This window comes from Notamacropus eugenii, chromosome 6 (assembly GCF_028372415.1).
Source record: "Notamacropus eugenii isolate mMacEug1 chromosome 6, mMacEug1.pri_v2, whole genome shotgun sequence".
Taxonomy (NCBI): domain Eukaryota; kingdom Metazoa; phylum Chordata; class Mammalia; order Diprotodontia; family Macropodidae; genus Notamacropus; species Notamacropus eugenii.
The window spans coordinates 53178372-53204964 of NC_092877.1; the positions used below are offsets into that span (position 1 = coordinate 53178372).

A 26593-nucleotide genomic window follows, 5' to 3' on the forward strand; every position below is an offset into this window, starting at 1 on the left:
TTTGAAAATGACTTAGCAAATTATAGGGTAGGAATTTAATGGAGTGTTATTATTCCATAAGAAATGATGAAAGGGATGGATTCAAAGAAGCCTGGAGAGATTTACATGAGCCAGTGCAGAGTGAAATGAGTAGAACCATTTTATGTGAAAAGCTGGGTTGGAGGACTATAGGAGAATACGTTTTCACACAACCCCACCAACACTGAGTTTCGAGTAGAAGATGTGATTATTAGTGAGCTGGAGCATTTTTGCCTTGTTTGAGGGGTTGAATTGAATTTGGCCATTGTGATCTTTGTTTTCAAATATATTTTGGATTTTTGTTAGAGTTACAAAAATTTTTTTTCTTTTCATTATGTTGTTTTTATTGCATAGTTTCTTTTAATATAATGAAGAACAACTATCTGTCCCTTCACAATTCCTATTTGTTGAAAAGCAAAGTCATCTTCCTGTCACAGTTAAGTACTTTGTATTGTTTTCTTCTACCTTTTTTTACAGTTTATGGGTTTTCATTTTGGAAATTTTTTTGTAATTCCCTGAAGTATATTGTGTGAGATGTGGGACTAATGCTGTCTGATATTGCTAGACAAATCCACATTTTCCTAGGTACATTTGTTAAATAACTCATTCTTTAACCAATTTTATTTCCTCTAGTTTTTGTATGCTTTTTATTGTGTCTATCCCATAGCACAGAAGAGCCCCAGGTTTGTCCCCAGAGAGAGAATTGTCTTTACATCCCGTCGCTTCCCGCCTCTGTTCCTCCTCTGTAAAATAAAGATGCTGTAAATTACTTTTAAGTTTCTTTGCATCTACAAATTTGTGATTCTCTGATCCATTGATTTTTGTAAGATTATTTTTATTTTTTGACCAGCACCAAATGTATTTGAAAATAATAATTTGTAATATGTTTTAAAAGCTTTTTTCTCCTCCAGCATCCCTCTTTGTGAGTTTACCTGCTTGTTTTTCCATATAAATTTCATTATAGCTTTTTATTGATTCTGTGAAGAAACATCCTCGGTATTTTGATTGATATTGCATAAATTAATTTTGAGACTATTATTATTTTTCCCCTATCAATCTGATATATCCTTGAATATTATTTCTCTCTTATTTCAGTCTTGGTGCATTTATGATGGTATTTATACATTCCTAGTTAATTCCAAAATGTAAGATAGCTCCTGTTTGTGCCGTAACTAGGGGTTATTTTTCTTTTTTACATTTTCTTGATCTGTATTAAATGCCTCAATATGAATTAAATAATTAACTAATTAATTTAATGCCTCAGCATTAAATAGTGAGGCAGTGATTAAATAAATAGTAGGTTAATATAAGGGAATACTGTAATGTAATTAAGATTGACAAATATGAGGAGTATAAAAAATGAATACCATTATGAAGTAATTCAAAAGTAGTAAAACCAGAAGGGAGAACTTGCTGTGATTATATAAAAAAAAAAGAATGACTTGTCAAAGAATCTTGATAGAGAACTAATGAAAGTGATTGAAAAGTTTATACATTGACTTTTATAATTTGAAATTATAAATTGAATTTCATTGATTTAAATGTAAACATTTACAAAATAATTTCATTGTAATATTTCATATTATTTATAATTCATTTTTTAAAACAACTATATGACAATTAAATATCAAAAAACAACAGAAGAAACATGAACTAAAGTATATTGAACAGTTGTCCAAAGTGTAAAAAGGAACAGACCCTGCAAATACAACTGTAAGCCAAGTTAGTTTTCACCTGGAAAGAACTGATGTTAATATACACATTTACACTATAGATAATACCATCATCCATTATCATCCTATTTAAGGAATAAGTTTTTTAATGAGCCCTTTACAATTTTTCTCATTAGCATGTTCTCAGACACTTATCTGGATACTTGGAATAAATATTCCCAAATAGTATTCTACATGTGAAATTCTGTATACCATATCCATTTTCCTATATTTTTAAATTTAAAAATGCCACAGTAGAGTCGCAGTAGAATATTTCTTTAGTAGCACCAGTGGCAGCAAAAGTACTAGAGAGTCAGGATTCCTGATGTTCAAATTTAACCCATTACATATGAAATTTGTTCCCTGAGTTATGCAAAATTCCATGTATTCAGTTTTTTTACGGTAGGTAACTATTTTGCTCAGTTGACTCATCAATATAAAGTCATATTATAATTCAGAAAGGCATAATTGTGTAAAATATTTTTCTAGGGTTGTCCATGATTATTTAAGTGGAAGACCATTTGAGGAGTACCAAGAAAGCATGTTTTTCTCTCGCTTTTTACAGTGGAAATGGTTGGAAAGGTATGGTGTGTGTGTGTGTGTGTGTGTGTGTGTGTGTGTGTGTATGTACTTTTTTTCTTCACATTGTTCATGATGAAAATAGCAACCTTCAATATATTATGTAAATTTCATTGTAATTTTATGGAATTCTATCATGGAAACTCTTTATTATTGGCATTGTTTATCCTGGAAAGTTAGTAATAAGACTTTAGTGCTGAAATCATTGAAATAAATAATAAAATTTTTCTTGGTTCAGCTCTCTATGTTATTTTATTTTATTTTTTTATGCATGTTAGCCTTCTACATAAGGCATTTAGTGATTAGAATTTATAAAATCTTTGGAAAATCATTCATTCCAATTCTTTTTTTGCTTAGAAAACAAGACTAAAATAACAGGAATATTCTTTAGAATGCTTTTTTTTCTTCTTCATGTATCTTCTTTCCCCCTCTTTTTTGTGGTTAATAAAATTTAATGAAAATTATAATAAAGCTACTATGTCCTGGATTAAAAAAATGAGCTTGGCCCCAAATGAGGGGTAGGAAAAGATATGACCTCCACTCCTTTGCAGTGGTCAGGGTCTATAGATATGGAACACTGTATATGAAGTCATGTTTTTTTATGTATTGTTTAGATTTGCTATTTTTTTCTCTTTTTTAAAAAATGGCATTTCTTCCAGTTATATGTAAAGACAATTTTTAACATTCACTTTTACAAAATTTTTAGTTCCAAATTTTTCTCCCTCTCCCCAATTTTCCTAAAATGGTGAGCAATTTGATATAGGTTATATATGTGCAATCATGTAAAACATATTTCCTTATTAGTCATAGTTGTTGAAGAAGAAACAGACCAAATGGAAAAAAAAACGAAAAAGAAATTTAAAAAGTGAATATAGTATACTTTGATCTACATTCAGAATCCATCAGTTCTTTCTCTGGATGTGGGTAGCATTCTATATCATGAGTCTTTGTAATTTTCTTGGATCGTTATGTTGCTGAGAATAGCTGAGTCATTTATGATTGATCCTTACACAGTATTGTTGTTACTGTGTACAATGTTCTCCTGGTTCTGTTCATTTCACTTTCTATGAGTCCATCTAAGTCTTTCCAGGTTTTTCTGAAATCTGAGTGCTCATCATTTCTGATTAACTGCACAATAATATTCCACTACATTTATATTCCACAGCTTGAGTTCACATCACCCCTCTTTTTTAATGGATTCTCAGTCACCCTGCATTTGTTATGTGCTAAATTATATTCCAGGCACAGTGCTAGGGATACAAAGAAAAGCAAAAACACAGTCCCTACCTTCGAGGATCTCACATTCTAATGGGAGAAAAAACCTGCAAACAGCTATATATACAGTGGGGTGGAGAGGGTCAGGAAAAGCCTTTTGCAGAAGGCAAGATTTGAGCTGAATCTGTGCTGAGTCCTAGAGGCAGAAGGAGAGCATTCCAGTCATGGGGAGAGCCAGTGAAAAGGCCTGGAGCTGTAGAGTAAGTGGAGGGGAGCCAAGTCAGAGAAGACTGGAAAGTCAGGGTGGGGCCTAGAAGTGAAAGCCCTGCAAAGCCAAAGGATTTTGTTTTGTTATCCTGGAAGTGATGGAACCTAGAGGTGTTTGTTAGGGAAGTTATGAGATCAGAGCTTTGCTTTGGGAAGAATCACTTGGGCTGTTGTGCAGTTGGGAAGATGTAAAACCCATCTAAGCCTGTCCAGAATATGTTGAAAATAGTCCAGACATGTGAGGTGGTGCAAACTTACACCAGGGCTCAGCATGTGAGTGGTGGGAAGGAAGACAGAAAAGCCATGGCCAAGGGGGAAGCAAGGTTTAAGGATGGTTTGTTCCATGAATGCTCCCTAAGAGTCATGGGTTATATGCCAAAGCTAGGAGCCTGGATACCTGGAAAGGGCAGAAACACTCTCCACAGAGTTAGGGAGTTGAGGAAAGGGGAGTATCTGGGGGAAAGATAATGAATTCTCTGTTAGACTTTTTGAATTTGAGATAACTCCCAATCAAAAGGATAATTGCTCATGAAATGACCAGTTCGTCAGTTTTTAAAGACTTCTTCAACGTGGTAATACCAGTCCATCAGCAGACTTTTATGAAGCACTTAACTATATGCCAGTTATTGTGCCAAGAGCTCAGTATACCAAGGAAAAAAGCAAAATCTTTCCCTGCCCTGAAGGGGAAAAGAGGGAGCACAAAGCAAAGAGGCTCAAACACCTATTTGAAGTAGACTAGTAGGATGTGTGATCCTCCCCTGAAAAGATGGCAGACCTTTCCTACAGCATCTCTGCTGAGAGGGGAGTAGAAAGATCATCTTACTGCAGGTGAGAACCCTTTTCCCCTGTATTGTTTACTGCCATTAGTATCCAGAATTAGTAAGGACTGGAGGGTAATTCTATATCTTATTGAAAATCCCTTGAAAAGCTTGGAAGGGTCGGTTGTTCCTTGTTAGAATCCATCCCATTGGAAACAATCTGTATTTCTTATAGATTATTCCTCTAGAGGGCTCTCTAGATCCTGACCACAAGTACCTATTGTGCTCATTAGCATTCACACATATTTGTGTGTCCTCTTCTGCATGATCACTTAGCCAAAGGAAAGACACTGATCCTTTAATCAAGTAGAGTCAAGCAAGAATTTGGCTTGTTTACTTTAACATAGACTTATAGTGTGAGATATCTAACGTATATTCTGTTTTTGTTTTTTTACCGACTAGGCAACCTGTAACAAAAACTACATTTAGACATTACAGAGTTCTAGGAAAAGGAGGATTTGGAGAGGTGAGTAATGGGGGAGCTGTCAGCAACAATTCTTGAGAGAGTGGAACAAAATGAAAATTGAACTGCAAAGCGTCAGCTGTAGTTACATTGTTATTCCAGTATTGATTTAAGTCATAAATTTTCTTTGCTGCCATCAGCGTATGTCATTGATGGTCTAGTTTTCTGCTATACCTGAAACACATTGATCCCAAGGGGAGGTAGAGCTTTTTATGAAGGGCTTGACTGTGCTACCATTAGTCTTTTACTGTGGCATCTTAGAAGTGTGTGTGTGTGTGTGTGTGTGTGTGTGTGTGTGTATTTTCCAGGAATGGAGGGCTGCACAGGGCACTTTGCTAGATGAAATTTGGAATGCTTCCTTTTTGGTATTGATTGAAGAGGGAGGGAGGTTTTTCAAATAGAAGTGTTTCTCCTTTGTTTATCACTTCATTCAGGGACTCATCTTGCTGTCCCTGAAGCACATTTCTCTCATAAGTGGAGGTAGAATCCTTGCCTTTGACTCTGCTAGTCTCCTCCTTTCCTACATTTGAAATACGTTTCAGGATGAGAAAGGAGGCCAGGAATTTATAAAGGGGGCTTTCTAGCATAATGAAGTTGATGCCCTTCTTTTGGATAGCAATGGAGGAGGATCTGATGATAAGTCATAAAGATATCTATTGTCTTCATTTGTGGCTTTGCCACAGATGGTCTAGTTCTCTGGTAGACCTGCGACATACTTGCCCTCCCTAGAAAGAGAGTTTTGGAGGAAAATTTTGGCTTGAGGAGGTTGACGCACTTTTGAAACTGCAGTGGATTTCTTTGACTCTCAGTACTCTTGTGGTAGAGAAGCTGTAGTGGCTGGAGTTGCCAGAAGAAGAAGATTCCTTCCTTCAAGGAGATTTCCATCTGACCAACCAGCAGCCATATATATAGGTGTGGGTACTCTCCCCTTAGATCAACCATCAGTATCATCACAAATCCATCACTGATGCCGTGGGGCTACTGCTGGGCCTGTTTGGAGGCAAAAGAGAAAGAGATGGAGCAGAACTTTTCAAGGCAGACATTAGATGTTATCTACCACCACCATTCCTCTTATCTGGTTTCTCCTAAACAAGCATTCTCTGAAATAGGGATGCCAGTCAGTATTATTATTTTTCTTACTTAGGAATTCGCATTCTTCCCCTATTTCCCTCCATGGACCTCAATTTCTTTATTTATAAAATGAGGGTAGGTGTTAAATAAATCATTTCTATAGGATTCATTACAGCTTTGATTCTAGGACTTAATGTAAATTTTATGAATCCTAATAAAAATGTTCTAGGAACAATACTCCTTTTTCCTGCCTCTCCCAAACTAAGTGTTTTGAAGGTTGACATGAATATTTTAGCAAGTTGTAATTGTTATGAGGAAAAGAGAAGCATTTTTAAATCACCAGGGTCGACTTAAATTGTAGATTAAATTGAACACATTCAGTTTTTACTTGATGCAAATAATAAACTATTATGATTAGACAGGGTTTAGATTAAATGACTTCTGAAGTCTCTTTCAGCTTGGTGTGACTTTTCTACTCATTTCTTTTTTCCTGTATTATCAGTATGACTTTGGAAATTTATCGATTTGAAACAGTGAATTCCTGTAAGAATTATGTGGGACCTGTTCAGTGCAAAGAAACATTTAGGACATTAAAAACCAAGTACTTTAGAAAGAGAGCTAATAAAAGTCACATTAAATTTGACTAGAGCTAAACAGAACAGACAAACTCCTGCCCAAATGAAAATCAGTTTCCTTTATTTCTTTCAAGCTTATCTCTGAAAAGTTATCAAGGCATTATGTATACTGTTAAATAAGTTCATTGATTACTTCTCAAACATCTGTGACTAATTTGATTTCTCTCCCATGCCCTTTAAAAGTTGCCATTGGGAAGTCTTAGAATCTTGCAAGATCCAGTCATCCTCACTGCTTAAACCTCATTAGCACCTTCTACTCCTTTGATTGGAGAGTGGAATAAATACAAGTTAGACATCTCATTTCTCAGTCAGCTGCATGCATTTTGGACTGTTTTGGTTTATCCACCATGCCCATTCACTGGGCGCCTTCCCTCTCCCCTTTTAGCTTTGTACGTGTGTTATCTTTGCCTTTTGGTTTGTAAGCTCCTTGAGGGTAGAAACTCTCTTTTTTTCTTATTTGTGTCCAGCACATGTAGTTCTGTGCTTAGCACATAGTAAGCACTTAATGTTATTGACTAACAGAATGATTTTATATTTGCATTTAAATGGCCCCAAATTAGTGTCTATATTTGAGCAGTTTGGCTGTTTAAAAGATGAATACTTTTCTTATAACTGGTCAGATTCCTGAGTATAGCCTATAATATATGCATGGATTGTACATATATAAATACCTAACAGTATATTTTCAAACTTGGACACCCTCCAGTATGTTATTGTCCTTATAGACTCTACTTCTTTCTTGTTACCTTCCAAAAGACAAATCTAAATTTTCTGAGTTTTTTATCTTAAATGGAATCAGCTCCAGAAAAGTAGATTTCTAATATTATTGAAGTTCTTTCTTTGCCTTAATATTAAGTTCAATAAACACTTATTTAGCGGCTATTACCCTTCAGGGCACTAGGGATAAAGGCAAGAAACAACCCTTGGTCTTAAGGGTTACATTCTGTGAGTTAGAAGGAGTCAGATACATTTGCACAGAAAGAAGTAGAATTTGAGGAGAGCGTAGACAACGGGGGGATCAGGAAAGGCTCTCTCTGTTCAGTGCACCTCAGCTGTGTATGATGGTGGACTGGCCATTGAAGCACAGAGTTAAGCAGAGTGAATTCCTGGTATTCAAACCAGCCTGTGCCAAGAGAGTGTGGATGGAGGTGGAGTGTGAGGAAGTAGACCTTGGAGCACAGAGTTTGTGACAGGCAGGATAGAAGGGAGGAAGTATAACGTGAAATGTCTAGAAAAGGAGAGGAGCTAGTCAGACTGACAGACTTCTGATGAGTAATTTGTATTTAATCCTAGAGGCAGTAGAGAATTACTAAGGTAAAAATATATTGACTTTTGTATCTTGACATTTTTTGCTTTTTCACATACTGTAATTTAAATTTCAAATAATAACTCACATTTATATAACATATTCCTTCAGTTGCTCTTTGAGGGAAACAATTCAAATTTCATTCCCCATTTTATTAGTGAGAAAATTGAGGTTGAAGGAGGTTGTAATTTGCCTACAGTTGTATTTATAAGAAGTATCAGAGATGGGGCTCAAATGCCAGTCTTTTGACTTCAGACCTAGTTACCAGCTTATAGTCTTGGAAAGAATAATGAGTTCAAAGAATGGACCATATTTAAATTTTAATATTTCTTTGTAGCCTGCTTGCAGATTTCTAATGGTCTTCTTGATTGGATTTTCCTGTTCTTCATTGCTGTAGATGAATTTGGAAGAGAGAAGAAATTTTTAAATGAAATTTTAAAATTAAAATTAATAGAATAAAAGATCATTTTAGACTGGAAAACACCAGAAGTATATGAATCTCTTTTCTTTTCCCTTTAGGTATGTGCCTGCCAAGTACGGGCAACAGGAAAAATGTATGCTTGTAAAAAGCTGGAAAAAAAGAGAATTAAGAAGAGGAAAGGAGAGTCTATGGCATTAAATGAAAAGAGAATTTTAGAAAAAGTACATAGTAGATTTGTAGTAAGTATCTCTTTTTTGATCTTATAAAGTATAATGTTAATTGTTTTGCTTCATTTGTAGCAGTGATGTCAAATTCCAATAGAAAACAGGAACCACTAAGCCATATATAAAGAACCTCAAAGGCCATATATTAACTTGCTTTTAAAACGTAACATTATCTATGTCTCATTGTTGTTATTCATTTTCTTCAGTCATGTCTGACTCTTCGTGACTCCATCTGGGTTTTTCTTGCCAAAGATACTGGATTATTTGTCATTTCCTTCTCCAGCTCAGATAGGCTTAAGTGACTTGCTTAGGGTCATACAGCTAATAAATGTCTGAGATCAGATTTGAACTCACGAAGAGGAGTCTTCCAGACTTCAGGCCTCCACTTTATTCACTGTGTGACCATGATTTATTGTATTTTAATTTATTTTGTTAATTATTTTCTAGATACATTTTTATCTGGTTTGGGCCTCACTTGAGAATGCTGTACCCTGCATGCGGCATTTTTATATGTCTAATTCCACAGTGTTGCCATCAAAAACCTATTTCTGAACTGACTAGTTCAGTTTCTTTGGTCATAGCCCTGTCCTTGGAAATCACAGTATTTTTTTTTTTTGAGCTCATTCATTTTTAGCAGCTTGTATTATCAACATGTCATTAATAGTGGTATACTTTTATATTTCATTTTTTTATTTGTATAAACAGTTCATCCATTTTATGCTTGCTCAGACTTTAGATTTCCTTTTAACAAAAAACTCTGCACATTGGTGTTTTCATCTATATGTGTCTTTTTTAATGCTAATTAGGAATATCATTAATTTATACATTTTTTAAGGTGAAAAATTCTGTTTAGAAATCTTTGTTTAGACTCTCTACTACAGTCATCATAGTTCTTTTTCTTTAGAACAGTGGGGTTGAATGTTTCTTTTTTTAAATATTATTAGTTTGGTTTTTAGGGAAAGCCTTTACCCTACAGGTATTTCCATTCTATGCCGTATTGCTACGTTGATGTTGCTTTATTGTGGTTAAAAATATCACATTGAGATATTTTCAATATTGTACCTAATCCTGCCATTAACAAGTAGAGTTTATTAAAGTTAATTTAGCATTGTAAAAGATTTATGAAGCAGATTCCAGGACCTTAAAAATACTTCCTAAAAATAAAACCATATACTTCATTTTCATTTTAACATAGGTCTTGTTGAGGAGTATTGATTGGGGAGAATCCTAAAACCCAAGATATATACGATATTCTTTCTTTCAGATATCACCTAAGCTTAAATGACCTAAGATGTCATTTATGATTTAACATTCCAATCTCATGCAGTTATCTTATTTTTAATTAAAATTGTTGAAGTCAATATGATATTGTAAAGTACTATGCATGAACTCAGAAGACCTGGCTCAAAACCTGGTCCTGTGACCTTAGGCAGAAATTTGCTTAACCTCTCTGAGTCTCAAAGGTTTGTGCAGTGAGGACAATCATATTATACCTAAATTACTTCACTTCATGGAGTGATAGAAATGATTGCTGTATAACTATGCTATTAGTGATAAGATATTGTCTTAGAAATTTTTCTGAACATGCATATATCTTAATTTGCTTTTTCTGTGGCTGTTGTTTTAACAGAAATTAGCTGATGGAAAATATAGCTTCTTAATTAAGAGTTTGTAATCTAAGTTGAATTTTTTTAAAGTGCACAAGTGATTTTGTTTGATTAGATTTATTTTCTCTACTTAAAACAGGATGACTTAATTTCCTTTGTATTTGCCCCTACCAGAGAGCCTATTCTACTGAATTCATGATGCTTGTCAGTATTAAGAACGATGATGGTGTTTGTCATTCAGTATTCAATGTAGCAAAAATTGTGGGGCATATTTGTAAATTGTACTGGAAACCCCCTTTACTCAGTTTTAGAGAGTTGTTGACTGGTTCTTTCTGGCAAAGCTAGATAAGACTTTTTGTACCCCCAGCTCTTAGCACAGTCCCTGGCACATCATAGGCACTTTAGTAAATGGTAGTTGACTGACTAATAACTATCGGTATTCTAGAAATGTGAGATTTACTGAGTCAGCGTAATACTGAAGGAACTCACCCGTGTCACTATTGATTTCTCACTGTGTATAAAGCCAGAAGACAAAAGTAAGTTGTAAATAAAGGAAAGGCTACTGTCCTTACAGGCTGTCCTTGGAATTGAAGCTGGTTTTCCTATGTATCTAAAGGCAACAAGAGACATCATTTTATGAGACCCATGATCATTTCATGTTGCAGAAACCTTAATAAACATTTTTAAAGCCATCATGAAAATATTGCAGATTATACTCCAACAGTTATTTTAACGTACAAGAAAGTAGAGAAATTTGTGAAGAATTTTATAAGGCCCTCCACATTAGGTTGGCATTACTTTAATTCTCAGTGACTTGAATGCAACAATGGGCAGTTAGATTCTAGATTAATAAAGAGATCTACAGCAATATTTGCTTTAGACTATACAAAAATATCATGCCTATGTACTATGAATACTTTATTCAAGAAGAGAGGAAGTTCTGGACATGCTGAGCACCAAGTAACCTAAGTAAAATGAAATGCAGACTTTATCTTGACAGAGACAGACTGATTACCAATGTAGGAATAATTTCAGATTCATTTATCTGTATGCAGTCAGACCATCATCTTGTATAAAGCCAAAATCATTACTAAATTATAAGAAAGAATAAAAATGGAAACAATCTAACATGCAATTAAAAACAATCCCAGCCTAAATTTAAAAAATACATATTGACCACAAAAAATAGGAAATGACAAAAGAATATTGCTGTAGAATATCACCATTTCTTTAGGAAATTAAATTATAGTAAGTCATCCACTATAACAAAGAGGCCAAAAGAGCCTAGAAACACCTTGGCTATAAAGTATCGGATGTACTTGCCAAACGAAGAAATGTGGTAGCAATAGCAACCGTGGTTTAGAATAAAAGACACGGAAGTATATAAAAAGTACAAGGCAGCTTGGTTGGGGAGAAGTACCAGCACCTTGGAGAATTAGAAAAGATCTCCTGTAGTTCATATTTTAACTGAGCTTTGAAGAGAATTAAGGATTCTAAGAGACCTAGGTGAGAAGGGGTCATGTTCCAAGTATTAGAACATACTCAGAGAGATAGGAGTCTTTTATGAGGAACTGTAAGAAGACTGGTTTGGCTGGACCAAGGATTGTTTGTAGATGAGTATGTATATTAAGGTTGGAAAGTAGATTGTGCCTAGTTTTAAAGGGGTTTAAATGTCAAACAGGAATATAAATACGACATATCTAAAAAAATCACGGACATTATTGTTAGGAAAGGTAACTGAAAATATGATAAACTGCTGACCCATATGCCTAATTTCTCATCTCTGTAAGTCTATAAGAATGATCTACGTGTATATTAAGTGCATATTTTAAAAAGATCTGAGAGAAGTCCTTTGCAAATGGTATTCTGTAGCAAACTACAGGTTTATAGTTAACCCTGTTGCCTGGAAGGTGTGGAGAATACCAGCTCCCACTATGTTTATTATTTGGCTATGAAAAGTATTTGGTTCAAAACAAAATGCTGCTGTAAAAGCTCCCCTTGTATGCAGATGTTAAAATCTTAGAGGATTCCTTGAAAGATGCAATAACCTACGTAACTTTGTTTGACAGCTGATTATTAACATCATTCAGTCCATAAAATGAGTATTTGAACAATTCTCTGTTGATCATAAATCTTCCACATATTCTTGTTTACTGATAATATATTGATTGTATTAGGCTTTAGAACATTATAGAACCGCTTACTTTCCCAGTCTTCTTACACTTTACTCCCCTCAGTGCACTCTACCATCTTACCATACTGGGCTATTTGCTATCTTCCATACTCTTTCTCCCACCTTCATGCCTTTTTGCCCTTGTTGGCTCCAAGCCTGGAATACTCGGCTCACTGACTTGTAGTTTTCCTAATTTCTTTCAAGACTAAGCTCAGACTCATCTTCTTGAGTTCAAATCTGGCCTCAGATAGTAGCTGTGTGACCCTGGGCAAGTCACTGAACCCTGTTTGCCTCATTTTCTTCCTCTGTAAAATGAGTTGGAGAAGGAAATGGAAAATCATTCTAGTATCTTTGCCAAGAGAACCCCAAATGGGGTCATGAAGAGATGAACGTGACTGAAAATAACTGAACAATGCAGAGGTGCATGGTTACCGTGAATAGGCAAAAAAATTGCACATCAGCAGGTGCCTAAAACATATGATCAAAGAGATATACAAAAGTCTCAAAAACTCTAGTACAATTTTAAGCTTTAATCAGTTAAATAGCTTTAATAGGATAGAATTTGGGACATTCTATATCTCCTGAAATAAAGGCAAGTCTGCAGTGTAGTGTGAGTAAGCAATAACCAGTAGACAAGCCTTTTCATGAGTTTGTGTTAATATAATACCAAAATCTCTAAGAGAAGGTCCCAAAGACATTAGTGGATAATTTGCAGGACATGGATAAGAATAGAACTACATGAGAAAGCATGAATGTGTATCTATGTCATTAAAAGGAATATCCCCATTGATGACACCACTGATCAGCTGATATATCTTCATTTATCTTTTCAGTCACTTTTTAGCATTTATGATTTGGACTGTCTTCTTCTCTTCAACCTGTAGATAATGTCCCTCCTTAAGAAATGAACACTAATACCCTTTTTTTGTTCTGTATTTTTCCATTTCTCTCCTTCATCTGAACTCCTAAGGTAAAAAACATGATAGTTAATTCATTCTTAAATCCTTTAACATTTGGTTGCTTACCCAGTAATGAAACAGAGATCTATGCTTAAAAACCACTTTCTACTTCACAAATACAAGAGACACTTAGTGACTTAACTTAACTTAACTTCTCTAAACTCTTTGATACTTTTAGGTAATACTGTTCATCTCCCCTGGCCTAAGCTTCCATAATAGAGCCCTAACTCTGTGTCTCTATGTTCAATGTCTTTTCAGCAACTCTGTCTCAAACTTCTTCACTTTCATAGTAAGAGTCCCTCAGAGCACAGTCCTTGAACACTTAGATTTCTTATTTTATGCAACTGAAGCAATATTCACTTTCATGGATTTAATTACCTGTGTGGACAAGTCTTTTTTTCTTATCAAAAAGCTTAATCTTATATATCAGCATTCTGTCCTATGAGACATTTTAAACAAGATATCTTCCCAGATGTCCAGTTTACTGAGATATAGGTGGATTGTTATATGGATTAAATGATGTATAATAGATATGAAATCACTAAGTGATAAGTTGTAACTGATAAATTATCATACATTTATCAGGAATTATCACATGCTCCAATGCAATATTCACAGCGCCTATGGTAGCCATGAATATCGCAGTGCAATTCTGAATAGCAAAATAGAACAGACTTTCTATGTGGAAGACAGAATCAAAACATTTATTCAGATACCAGAAAGCCAAATCCATCATCGGAACAAAAATCTATACACAATAACAACGCAGAGAACAACACCATCCCCAAGTCTTCCCCTTGCTAGACATCTCACAAACCGGCTCCCTTACATAAATGACAAGTAGGCTTCCTTAAACAAAATGCCCTTCTCACATTCACAGCCAGCTGCAGGCTTGCCTGCATCCTTCAGTTCTGACTGCTCTCTCACTAATTTCCTCTCAGCTGTGCTCTAGCTCCACCACTTCCTGTTCTACCTATTCAGCAAACTCCTCCCACCACAGGATCCATGTTAATCAGATTTCATGTGACCCAGGCAGGTCACATGGAACTATTAATGAATGGGAAAGATCTCCCCATTTAAATTACCATTACAGCACTCCATAATCCTCTTTCATAGTAGACATTAGCATTATCCATCAAGTATCCACTGCCAGGAACCTCAGGATTATTTTAAATTTACCTTCAGACTTTGGAACAGATACAAATCCTGCTGTCCTTTTCATGCATCATCTGTATGTATCCCTTCCTTCATTTGAACTGTGGTTCTCTCTCCCCTGGTCTGCTATATTAGAGCCATCTCACCTTATTTTTCTCCTTCCTGCACTACCTCATAGAATCTCTTCTTATATTGCTCCCAAGTGTGACTCTTCATGTTGTCTCCTCCCTCTGTGTTGTGGTGACTTCCTCTTATCCTGCACTTTCAAGTCAGAGGTTCTTATCAATCATTGTCACTTACTAAATAAATGCTAGCTGTGTGCTGAGTGCACATCAAAGTGCCCCAATTGTTTTCCTTCCCCATTTTATCTAGTCTGTTTGACATCTCATGCATAAGTGCCCAGTGCCACCTCCATATGTTCATTTTGTTCCTGCCTGATTCTTCTCAGCAATACCTAGGATGCCTTTTGGTTTTTTCTTCTACAGCTTCTTCACACCCGCCACTCAGATCCTCCATGAAACTTCACCCTCTGTAGACACCTCCTGTAGTCTGTGCTGCAGATGTTAATCTTCTACAGCTTTTCATTCTCTGTCACATCTATCCAAGTTTATTCTTGTCTTTTGCCCTGGAAATAAATGTGCCTTTCACCTATGTGTTTGGAAAATATCTTACTGTTTATTCACATATTATTCACATTTTATTCTGAAGTCTTTATTTCTCATTTATTTTCATATTCTTGAGACTTAAAATCTAGGCATTACTGGAACAGAGTGTAGATCTGGGTAATTCTTTTGCACAAAGCTCTGTACATGTTACTGATTGATGGATACTTAAAAGGACTTATGAATGCTAACTACCTAGTACATTTTTTCTTCTTAAAATGCTTCTGTATAATACTTCTTGATAAGTCAGAGTTGTCTCTTCTTTTTAATTGAATAGCTTACTTGACAGTTTATTTTAATTTTTTTGACTCAGTCTTTTAGCTTTTTAGGCCCAATTGCGTGGATAAATGTTGAATGATGAATTTCAAGAGCACCACAAGTATATTCTCGTTTAAGATTATCCTTGCAAGTCATTTTGTAAGGAGGTTCCAGTTTCTTGGTTGTTGAATCATACCCCCAAAGAGATTATGGGTAGAGGTAACTAATAAGAGTTAGCTTAGTAAACCAAAAAGATTGAATTGAAAGGAAATTTGCATTCTCTAGGAGTCTCTCTAGGCACCATGTCAGTTTAGATAATATAGCCTAGAAATGTATAAATTTTAGTTGACTTTAAGAGTTAAAATTTAATTCCTTTAAACCTTAAATCAAAGATAAAATGATAGTAAATTCGGTTGTGTACAATACCAAGAAATAACCTCTTTTATTCTTTAACTGTACTTGGCTTTTCACATTAGGATTCAGCAAAAACAAAACAAAACTTTCTGCATTTTAAAATTGATTTTTAATATAACTTTTCCTTTGATTAGGATATTTCCCTTATATGTATGTGTGGTTTGTCATTTGCAAAAAAGTGTCATTGGTTTTGGTTGTTAGAGGAATCTTACCCATTTATCACTTTTTAAATCCCATGTGAAACAAAACATTGCTGCCCTTTCCTAGCTGTGTGTGGACATTTAAAAATTTTTATTAATAACTATTTTGATTTAATCACTCAAATAGTAGGACATTTATATCTCTGGTGTCGTAGATATACATGGATACCTAGATTTCTTAATTTTTGAAAAACTGGTTTGGAGAAAATTCTTGTGTTTAAAGCTGTTCTCTGATACGGGCTTGTGGAGCTTGTTTTTGGTTCTTGAAGACTGTGCCAGCAGGGCACAAGATGGTAGATATTTTCAAGCTAGAAAGTATCAGTTGTAAGGTAGGCAGCAGACCGTGGGCGTCCTTCCCATTGACTATGTCAGCTGAGTTCAGAAAGACTGTTAATCAGAAGATTGGCAACCAAATTACAAGTATTTTTGGCCATAGAAATTTATGAAAGTGTTCACAAAGGCTGGGAGCAACGGTTGCAACCTGCATTAGGAGTTCCCATGCAGATGACATCGCATATTCTTTTTAAGCAATTGGATTAGATAACCTCTGAGGTCGCTTTTTGGGGTTGGTGGGAAATGCAGCGAGCTAGAGAGATCTTGCCAAATGTGGTGCTAAAATACAGATTAATGGCTAATATATTCTCTAATTTTGCCTGGAATTAAAGTGAAACTTGTTAGTCTATGGCTTGTGGTCTCTATCCCCTTTCCTTTTTTTTTTTTTAAGCAATGGTGACATTTGTACTTCCTCAATGCTTCTGTACCTCTCTCATTCTCCATAGTCATTCAGAGAACTCTGACAGTCAGTTATCTAATATTGATTAAGTGCCTACTATGCTTAGGAAAGCAAACCAGTCCCTGCTCTCAAGAAGCTCAGTCTAAATCTATGATTATTTATTTCCCTCTTCATAACACTCTCCTCTACTGGTTCTTCTTCTCCTTGTCTGACTGTACTTTCTCAGTATTCCTCACAGGAGTGTCATTCATGATCCTCTCCCTCTGTATGGGTATGCCATAGGACTCTGTCCTAGATGGCTCTGTGCAGATGACTGACAGATTTTTATGTCCAGCTCACATCTCTCTCCTGAGTTCATTTTACACTACCAGTTACTTGTCAGGACATCTCTACTTGGATGTCTCTTGGGCAACTCAAATTCATTGCATCAAAAATGGAACTTGTAGTCTTTTCCCCTAAAACCCACAATTCTTCTAACTTGCCTATTTTTTTCAAGAACACCATCAGCCTTCCAGTCATCCAGATTTGCAAGCTTGAAATCATCTTTAACTTTTCCCTTTCCCTTCACCCCAATATCCAGGCAATTTCCAAGTTTTGACACTTCTGCCTCTACAAAATGTCTTTCCTCTTCTTATTGCTTTTATGGCTTCTACTTTCATTAAAGCCCTAATTACATCTTCCCTTAGCTATTGAGTGTCTCCTGATTTTTCTATTCAAAAATTTTGTATAGGAACTTGTTCGTGAAACAGACATAAAATAGTACAAACAACAATCCAATAACTTATAAAGGATCTAATGTTTGTTTATAGTACCCCTCTATAATACATATTTGATGTTTATAATGAAGCATAAATTAGATGTTTCCATTAGTATAGCAATAAATCATCTATTATTATATATGAAATATATAATAAATCCCAGGGTACTTAAGAAAAATAAAGTTTAATTCAGATATTGTAAACAGTTCAAGCAATGAGTATCCTTGGAATTTTCACTAATTTCACAGAGATAAAGGATATTGTTTTGGTGTTAGTGTGATCTTATTTGTTTTGGTAGTCATAAGGCTTTATTTTTATTTGCACTTCAAATTGGACCTTTTAAAATTCAAAACAATTATAACTAGAATGATTCTTAAATTGTCGTGTTAATTTTATGTGTCCCTGTATCACGTTTGTTCTTCCTTGCCCGATAAAATCCTCCTGATTGCGTTTGCTTAATTGTAGTCTTTGCATTTCATCCTCTCATCATTTTGTTTTGTTTTTAGACAAGATTAGAGAAAATAGAAGGAATGGATGGTAAATGTGTCAGCAGGTCTTCTTTGTTTTTAGGTTAGTTTGTCCTACACGTATGAAACAAAAGATGCCCTGTGCTTAGTACTAACCATCATGAATGGAGGGGATTTGAAGTTTCACATATACAACATGGGAAACCCTGGCTTGGATGAAGAGAGGGCCATATTCTATGCTGCAGAGCTGTGCTGTGGCTTGGAAGATTTACAAAGGGAAAGAATTGTTTACAGGTAAGAGTTAATAGCAACAATGGCCTCTGCTAAGGTCCCTTCTCATTCAGCATGGAAGAGGCCACCTAACCATTCAGGAGGCCCATCCTGTACTTTTGGAAAAGCTCCAGCGTGTTAGAGAGATCGCTTATGCTATTGAACAGCAGTTTATAACAATGAACACCTTTCTTTTTAGTTTTCATTGAGGTTTATTTTTATAATATTCCTGTCTGTATGATTACTACTGAATATATTATTAAAAGTGAGCTTAAAGTAAGCCTATCTTTTATGTTGGAAATTGACATTGATTTGGTTAATCTACATGTTATTCAAATAAGTATGAAAAGAGGACATCTTTCTAATCTTACAAATAATTCAGTTAATTCTATTATATAAATCAGCATAGGCCCAACAGAAAAAAATACCCAAGGAAAATCTGAAAAGTAACAGTTTGTGATATGCTATGTTTTTTTTTTAACCTGAACATAATTTTTAAAAGATTAGAAATGAAATTTATTTAGTAATATTAACTTCAAGTATTTAAATTAATTAAAATATTCATGAAGTATAACTGCTAGTAAATCATAAAATTATTAAAGGAAATATGCTATTTTGACTCACCCTTAAGCATTTTAGAAGCTTTTTAAAGTAAAAAACAGTAACTAATAACAAATTCTTTACTGAAACAAGTATTCTTAAGACTTCTGTATACTGTTAATAGTTAACATATATACAAAACATTCTAATTAAAACTTCTTACCAATTTAAATTTTCTTTATCCAAATTAGTTCAAATTAGTTTCCCATAATTCCAACCTCCTCTTCTATCAAATGTTTTCCCAAAGCAATTGCCAAGGAATAAAATTGATTTCCTTTACCTCTTACCACTTTTTTTGGGTGATAGTTAAACTAAAAACATTAAGGGCCTACTCTGTGGACTCATGAAATGTCAGCCCTTGCCCTCTGGGAATTAGTTCTATGGGATTCACTCAAAGCAGTTCTTAGGGGAAATTTTATATCTCTAAATGCTTATATGAATAAAATCGAGAACGAAGAGATCAATGAATTGGAGGTGCAACTAAAAAAGCTAGAAAAAGACCAAATTAAAAATCCCCAATTAAATATCAAATTAGAAATTCTAAAAATCAAAGGAGAGATTAATAAAAATGAAAGTAAGAGAACTATAGAACTAATAAATAAAACTAACAACTGGTTTTATGAAAAAATAATGAAATTGATAAACCTTTGGTTAATTTGATTTAAGAAAAGAAGAAATTAAAGCAATATTGTGGAACTCTTTTGAGCAACTGTATGCCAATAAATCTGACAATCCAAGTAAAATGGGTAAATATTTACAAAAGTATGCATTGCCCAGATTAACAGAAGAGGAAATAAAATATTTAACCCTGTTTTAGGAAAAGAAATTAAACAAGCTATCAATGAAGTCCCTAAGAAAAAAATCTCCAGGGGCTGATGGATTTACAAGTGAATTCTACCAAACATTTAAAGAACAATTAATTCTAGTACTATATAAACTTTGTTAAAATTGGTGAAGAAGGAACCCTACCAAATTCTTTTTATGACATAAACGTGGTGCTGATACCTAAACCAGGAAGAACCAAAACAGAAAGAAAATTTCCCTAATGAATATTAGTGCAAAAAATTTTAATAAAATATTAGCAAAGAGATTACAGCAATTTATCACAAGTATAATATGCTATGACCAGGTGGGTTTTATACTAGGAATATAGCCAGTATTAGGAAAACTATCCACATAATTGACTATATCAATAATAAACTAATAGAAATCATATGATTATCTCAGTAGATTCAGAAAAAGCTTTTGAAAGAATACAATACCCATTCCTCTTAAAAAACACTGGAGAGCATAAGAATAAATAGAGTTTTCCTTAAAATTGATAAGCAGTATCTATCTAAAACCATCAGCAAACATTATATGTAATGGGAATAAGCTAGAAGCATTCCCAAAAAGATCAAAAGTGAAACAAGGATGCCCATTATCACCACTGTTGTTCAGTATTGTACTTGAAATGTTAACTTTAGCAAGAGAAGAAAAAGAAATTGAAGGAATTAGAATAGGCAAAGAGGAAACAAAAGTATTACTCTTTGCAGATGATATGATAGTATACTTAGAGAATCAACTAAAAACTACTTGAAACAATTAACAACTTTAGCAAAGTTGCAGGATATAAAATAAACTCACATAAATCACCTACATTTCTATATATTATCAACAAAGCCCAGCCACAAGAGATAGAAAGAGATATTCCACTTAAAATAACTGTAGACAGTATAAAATATCTGGGAGTCCACCTGCCAAGACAAACCTATGAACTATGTGAACACAATTACAAAATATTTCACACAAATAAAGTCAAATCTAAACAATTGGAAAAATACTAATTGCTCATGGGTGATAGGCTGAACTAATATAATAAAAATAACAGTTCTACCTGAATTAATTGAGTTATTCAGTGCCATATCAATCAACCACCAAAAAATTATTTTATGGAGCTAGAAAAAAAATAACAAAATTCATCTGGAAGAACAAAAGGTCCTAAATATCAAGGGAATTAATGGAAAAAAAAAGGAGAGTTGCCTAGCCGTACCAGATCTAAAACTATTTTAGAAAACTGCAGTCACTGGCTAAGAAATAGAAATAGAGTGATGGATCAGTGGAATAGTTTAGGTACACAAGTCACAGTAGTAAATGACTATAATAATCTATTGTTTAATAAACCCAAAGACTCCAGCTTCTAGGATAAGAACTCTCTATTTGAAAAAAAAATGCTTGGAAAACTGGAAAATAATATGACAGAAACTAGGTATAAACCACTATTTCACATCGTATACCAAGATAAGGTTGAAATGGGCATGTGATTTAGACATAAGGGATGAAATAAGCAAATTAGGAGAGCAAGGAATAGTTTACTTGTCAGATCTGTGGAGAAAATAGGAATTTATGACTAAACAAGAGATAGAGATCATTATGAAATGCAAAATGATTTATTTTGATTAAATTAAAAGGTTTTTGCCCACACAAAACCAATGCAACCAAGATTAGAAGGAAAAGAGAAAGCTGGGAAATAATTTTTACAGCCAGTGTTTCTGATAAAGACCTCATTTCTAAAATATATAGAGAACTGAGTCAAATTTATAAGAATTTTTCATGTAAATTCAGTTTTTACATGTAAAATTTGTAACAGGTCATTCTCCAATTGAAAAATGCTCAAAGGAGATAAGCAGGCAGTTTTTAGATGACGAAATTAAAGCTGTCTGTATTCTTATGAAAGAATGCTCTGAGTCACTATTGATTAGAGAAATGCAAATTAAAACAACTCTGAGGTAAATACCTATCATGCCTATCAGATTGGCTAACATAATAGAAAAGGAAAATGAAAAATGCTGGAGAAGATGTGGGAAAACTGGACCATTAATGCATCATTGGTGGAATTGTGAACTGATCCAACCATTCTGGAGAGCAATTTGAAACTATTCCCAAAGGGCTATCAAACTGTGCATACCCTTTGATCTAGCAATACCACTACTAGGCGTGTATCCCAAAGAGATCATAAAACAGAGAAAAGGACTTATATGTACAAAAAATGTTTATAGCAGCTCTTTTTGTGATGGCAAAGAACTGGAAATTGAGGGATTGTCCATCAGTTGGGAAGTGGCTAAACAGCTGATGGTATATGAATATAATGGAATACTATTGTGCCATAAGAAATGATGAGTGGATTTCAGAAAAACCTGGGCTTCCATGAACTGATGCTGAGTGAAGTGAACAGAACCAGAACACTGTACATGGTAACAGCCACACTGTGCGATGACTGACTTTGATAGACTTCGTTCTTCTCAGCAATGCAATGATCTAGGACAAGTCCAAGGTACCTATGATGGAAAATGTTATCCACATAAACCTTAGAGTTCTCACCTTTACCCGCCCGAGACTGTCTACATGGAACTGAGCTTACACCCCCAACACACATCCAGAAATAGAATTTAGGGAGTCTGAATGCAGATGGAATCCTACTATTTTCACTTGTTCTTTTCTTTTTTTCTTTCTGGTGGTTTTTCCCTTTTGTTTTGATTCTTCTTTTATAACATGACTACTATGTGTAGCATGATTGTACATGTATAACCTATATCAGGTTATATGGGGGAGGGAGGGAGAAAAACTTGGAACTCAAAATTTTACAAAAATGAATGTTGAAAACTATCTTTACATGTAATTAGAAAAAATACTTTAAGAAAAAACGAAAAAAAGTAAAAATCTATAATCCTATGATTATTAGTTTCTAGTGTAGTTAGAGCAGGTTGCCTCTAAAATCTCTATGATCCTACCAATTAAGATCTGGTAAATCAAACACTTTTTCTCTGCTTTACTTGAAGAAAAGTTTGTTTTCATCTGGGACTTTAAAAGGCCCATAACTGTGTAGAACCCTCTTTATTTGCATGATCCTCCACAAATATTTAAAGATTCAAAGTAATTGAGAAATTCAGATTGATCTTATATGAATTTATTTAATACAAAAAACATTTGAATATCTCTGATGAATTCAATCACTTTTGAAACTAAATATCTCAAAATGTATCATTCATCACTAACAATTATTTGGACATTTGTTGATAGTTTATTTTATGAAGAAAGGAAGAATGAGACAGTAAAAGATTTTTGAAGTATAAAGAAAGCAGGAAAAGATTGGGACAGCGGAGGGAGGAGGGAAGCATCTTTTTACCTGAAAGAGTGGTTCACAGTGGGTTTTTTGAGTCAAAAAATAAACTAATGAATAAAAATCCATAACTATTATTAAATTCAAATCTGCTTGCCTCTTATTCTTCTTTAGCACCACAAAAAACCGGGGGGAGGGAATAATGACTTAAAAGAGCCGAAAAGGGAATGTTCAGTTGCATGTTCAAGTATGCAATTGTAACATATCACTGCTATGATCATTAATTCACTATGAGCCAAATAAACCCAGGCTCAGCTTTTTTTCTCTGATGCTGAGAAAACTGCATCTGCCAACATGTGTTTATACAAATATTTGTCAATGTCAGCAACCTAAAACTAAGCAGCTAGATCCAAGAACCTCATGTGGATTTTGGAGGATTCTTGCTAGGGTTTGATTTCATAAAAATTAACAAATGTAAACTTGTAGCACAGTTCTGTTTCCATTTGTCATCCTATTTATAGGAAAGCTACTCATTATGATAAAGTAACTAAAACTGTTGTAAGAATTGGTCAAAATAATGATAAATCTAAATGATAAACTCTTAGTAGCAATGTAGTATTTTTGTCTTTCAAAAAAACCTAATACTTATGTGTGGTGAAATATAGTTTGTCATTAAAAATCTGACAAATTTCATTTGGGATGATTGAAGATAAATATTTTTATATTAATTTGTGCCATCTAACTCAGAAATTAATATTCATTGGATCTCATACTATTGAGCAAGTTGGATTGTAGAATGAAAAACATAACATCTTCCTCACTGTGGAAGGAACAGTGGGTTGTTGAGCAACAGAGACATCTGCAATATAGTGGAAATAGTTGGATTTGGAGTTGGCAGAACTCCAGTTGAATCTCATTTTTGCCCCTTCACTGGCCATGTGGTCTTAGACAAGTTGTTTTACTTTTCTGAACTTCACATCTCCAACTGCCTTTCAGACATTGTAAAGTATAAGTCCAGTAGACATCTTAAACTCAGTATGTCCCAAACAGAACTCATTATCTTTCCCCCTAAACCTTCCCCATATCTTAACTTCTCTAGTACAGTCAAGGGCAACACCATCCACCCAGTCCCTCAGGCTCACAATCTAGATGTCATCCTGGATTCCTCACTATCTCTCACCCTCCACCTCCACATCCAATCTGATTCCATGGCCTGTTATCTTTATAATATCTCTTGAACACACCCCCTTCTTACTTCTGATACTGCCACCACTCTGGTATAGTCCTTCATCACTTCATGCCTAGACTATTGCTTTAGCCTGCAGGTGGATCTGCTTGCCTCGAGTCTCTCCCCACTCCAATCCAATCTCCATTCAGCCACAAAACTAATTTTCCTAAAGTTCAGGTATCATAATGTCACACAAAACAGTCCTTCCACCCCTCGATAAAATCCAGTGTCGTCTTATTGCCTCCAGAACCAAATACAAAATCCTCTGTTTGGCTTTCCAGGTCTTTTTAAAACTGAGCCCCCTCCCACTTTTTCAGTCTCCTTCAACTTTACTCACCGCCACATACTTTTTGATCCAGTGACACTGGCCTTGCTATTGCACAAACAGGACAATCCATATTGTGATCTCCCTGTTGTTCTGGCTGTCCCCCATGCCTGACATACTCTCCCGCCTTATCTCTGCCTACCAGGTTCCTTTTAGTCCCAGCTAAAATCCTGTCTTCTACAGGAAACCTTTCCCAGCCCCTCTTAATTCTTCCTTCTCGTAATTATTTCTTATTCAATATATAACTTGATTTGTATACATTTATTTACAAGTTATCTTCTCCATGAGATTGTAAGTTCCTTGAGGGCAGGAAATCTCTTTTGCTTTTTTTTCCCTTCAATCCCCAGCACTTAAAGCATAGTGTCTGGCAGGAAGCAGACTCTTAATGGATGTTCATAGACTGTCACAATCCATCTTCTCCACAGCTGCCAAAGTGATTTTCCTCAAGCACATATCTGACCATATCACTCTCCTGCTCAATAAGCTGCAGTGTGATGGTCTTTTACCTTTAGGGGCAGATATACAAGCTCCTGTCTTTGGCATTGAAAGGCCCTCATGATTTGGAGCCTGCCTACTTTTGCAGGCTGATGACATATTAGCTCCCTCCATCCCTCATGCTTTGGTTCTACCCAGCTGGCCATCTTGATTCTTAGAAAACTCTAGGGCCTTTACACAAGCTAACTCCCACATCTGAGATGCCCTCCCATATCACCTTTTCCTCTGTGATTCCTTTATTTTCTTTAAAGCTCACCTTAAATGCCAGTGCTCATCAACCTCTCCACAAAAATGACCCTGTATTTATATGTTTTGTATATATGTCTCCATAACAACAGCAATAATAATACTGAGCTTTTAGAGAACACTTTAAGGCAAAGAGCTGTGCTAGCATCATCTCATTTGAGTCTCACAGCAACCCTGTGAGATTCATGCTAGTATTATTACCTTCTGTTACAGATGACATGAGGATCAGAGAGGTCATATGATTTGCACAGTCACCTAGCTAAATCACATGAGAGGTGTGACTTCAAACCTCTTTTCACTTTGTGTCATGTAAACTCTTTCGAGGGAGAGACTTTTTGTGTTTATTTTTCTATCCCTAGCACTTAGCCACAGCATCTGGACTATAGTAAGCACTTAACAAATACTTATTGGTTGGTTAATTCCATGGCCCTCACTTCAGATAAATTTCTATTTATGGTTCAGAAATGTCACTGAAAACTATTTAATTGTGTCTGATAGGAGAATATTGGCCAGATTTATCTAATACGATACACCAAATTTGAAGCCAAACATTTGACATTTCAAACTAGATGAAATCTTTCTGGGTAATGTATCTCTTTAAAAAATCACTTTTTCCCCCTTTTACAGTATCATTCATTCTTCTGCTTGTCATCCTTGTTTTATTCATTTTAGATTGTGAAAATTAGAATATACTAACAACATTAAGTAGTCGTAAGTTGGTTAGTTTCTTTTCTTTTTATTTGTACTTTTTTTTGTCTTAGAGCCTTTGAAGCCAATATGATAATTACTACTTTGCAACTAGAAGTCACAATTTTGCTTTTATTTTTGTTGGGTTTGTTTCTTTTCATAGGGATTTGAAGCCTGAAAACATTCTCCTAGATGATCGTGGTAAGTGATGGCATGCCTTCAGCCTATAAAGATTTACATTTATTAACAGGATCCTGATTCACATCTTTTTAGATAATTAAAAAGTAATAGATGTAGTGCGTGTAGTGACCAATCACTACTCCAGCTCAGTGGTGATGAAGCATGCTTTAGAGAGATGATGAACTTGAGGTGTAGCATGAGACATACATTTTCAGACATCACCAATTGTGAATTTGTTTTATTTCACTGTGCTTGTGGTAAGGAAGAACTTTTATTTTTTAGATGTAGTGTTATGAGGGGAATGAAAACTAGTGATATAAATGAAAAAAGAAATGCAGAAGAGATCAG

General features: G+C 34.8%; 1 protein-coding gene across 4 annotated transcripts in view; it reads left to right on the plus strand.

Annotated features, from left to right (window-relative positions):
* The window catches only part of GRK4 (G protein-coupled receptor kinase 4), a 135939-nt gene that overhangs the window by 82808 nt on the left and 26538 nt on the right, over positions 1–26593 (plus strand). For 2 of the 4 annotated variants that reach the window (XM_072620066.1, XM_072620068.1), the window contains 5 exons: positions 2220–2312; positions 5012–5075; positions 8604–8744; positions 18219–18409; positions 26229–26266. In XM_072620066.1, the coding sequence (XP_072476167.1) occupies positions 2220–2312; positions 5012–5075; positions 8604–8744; positions 18219–18409; positions 26229–26266 (527 nt within the window). Of the gene's footprint in view, positions 1–372; positions 455–2219; positions 2313–5011; positions 5076–8603; positions 8745–18218; positions 18410–26228; positions 26267–26593 lie in introns of all 4 variants that reach the window. The other 2 variants (XM_072620069.1, XM_072620067.1) reach the window with 2 other exon arrangements.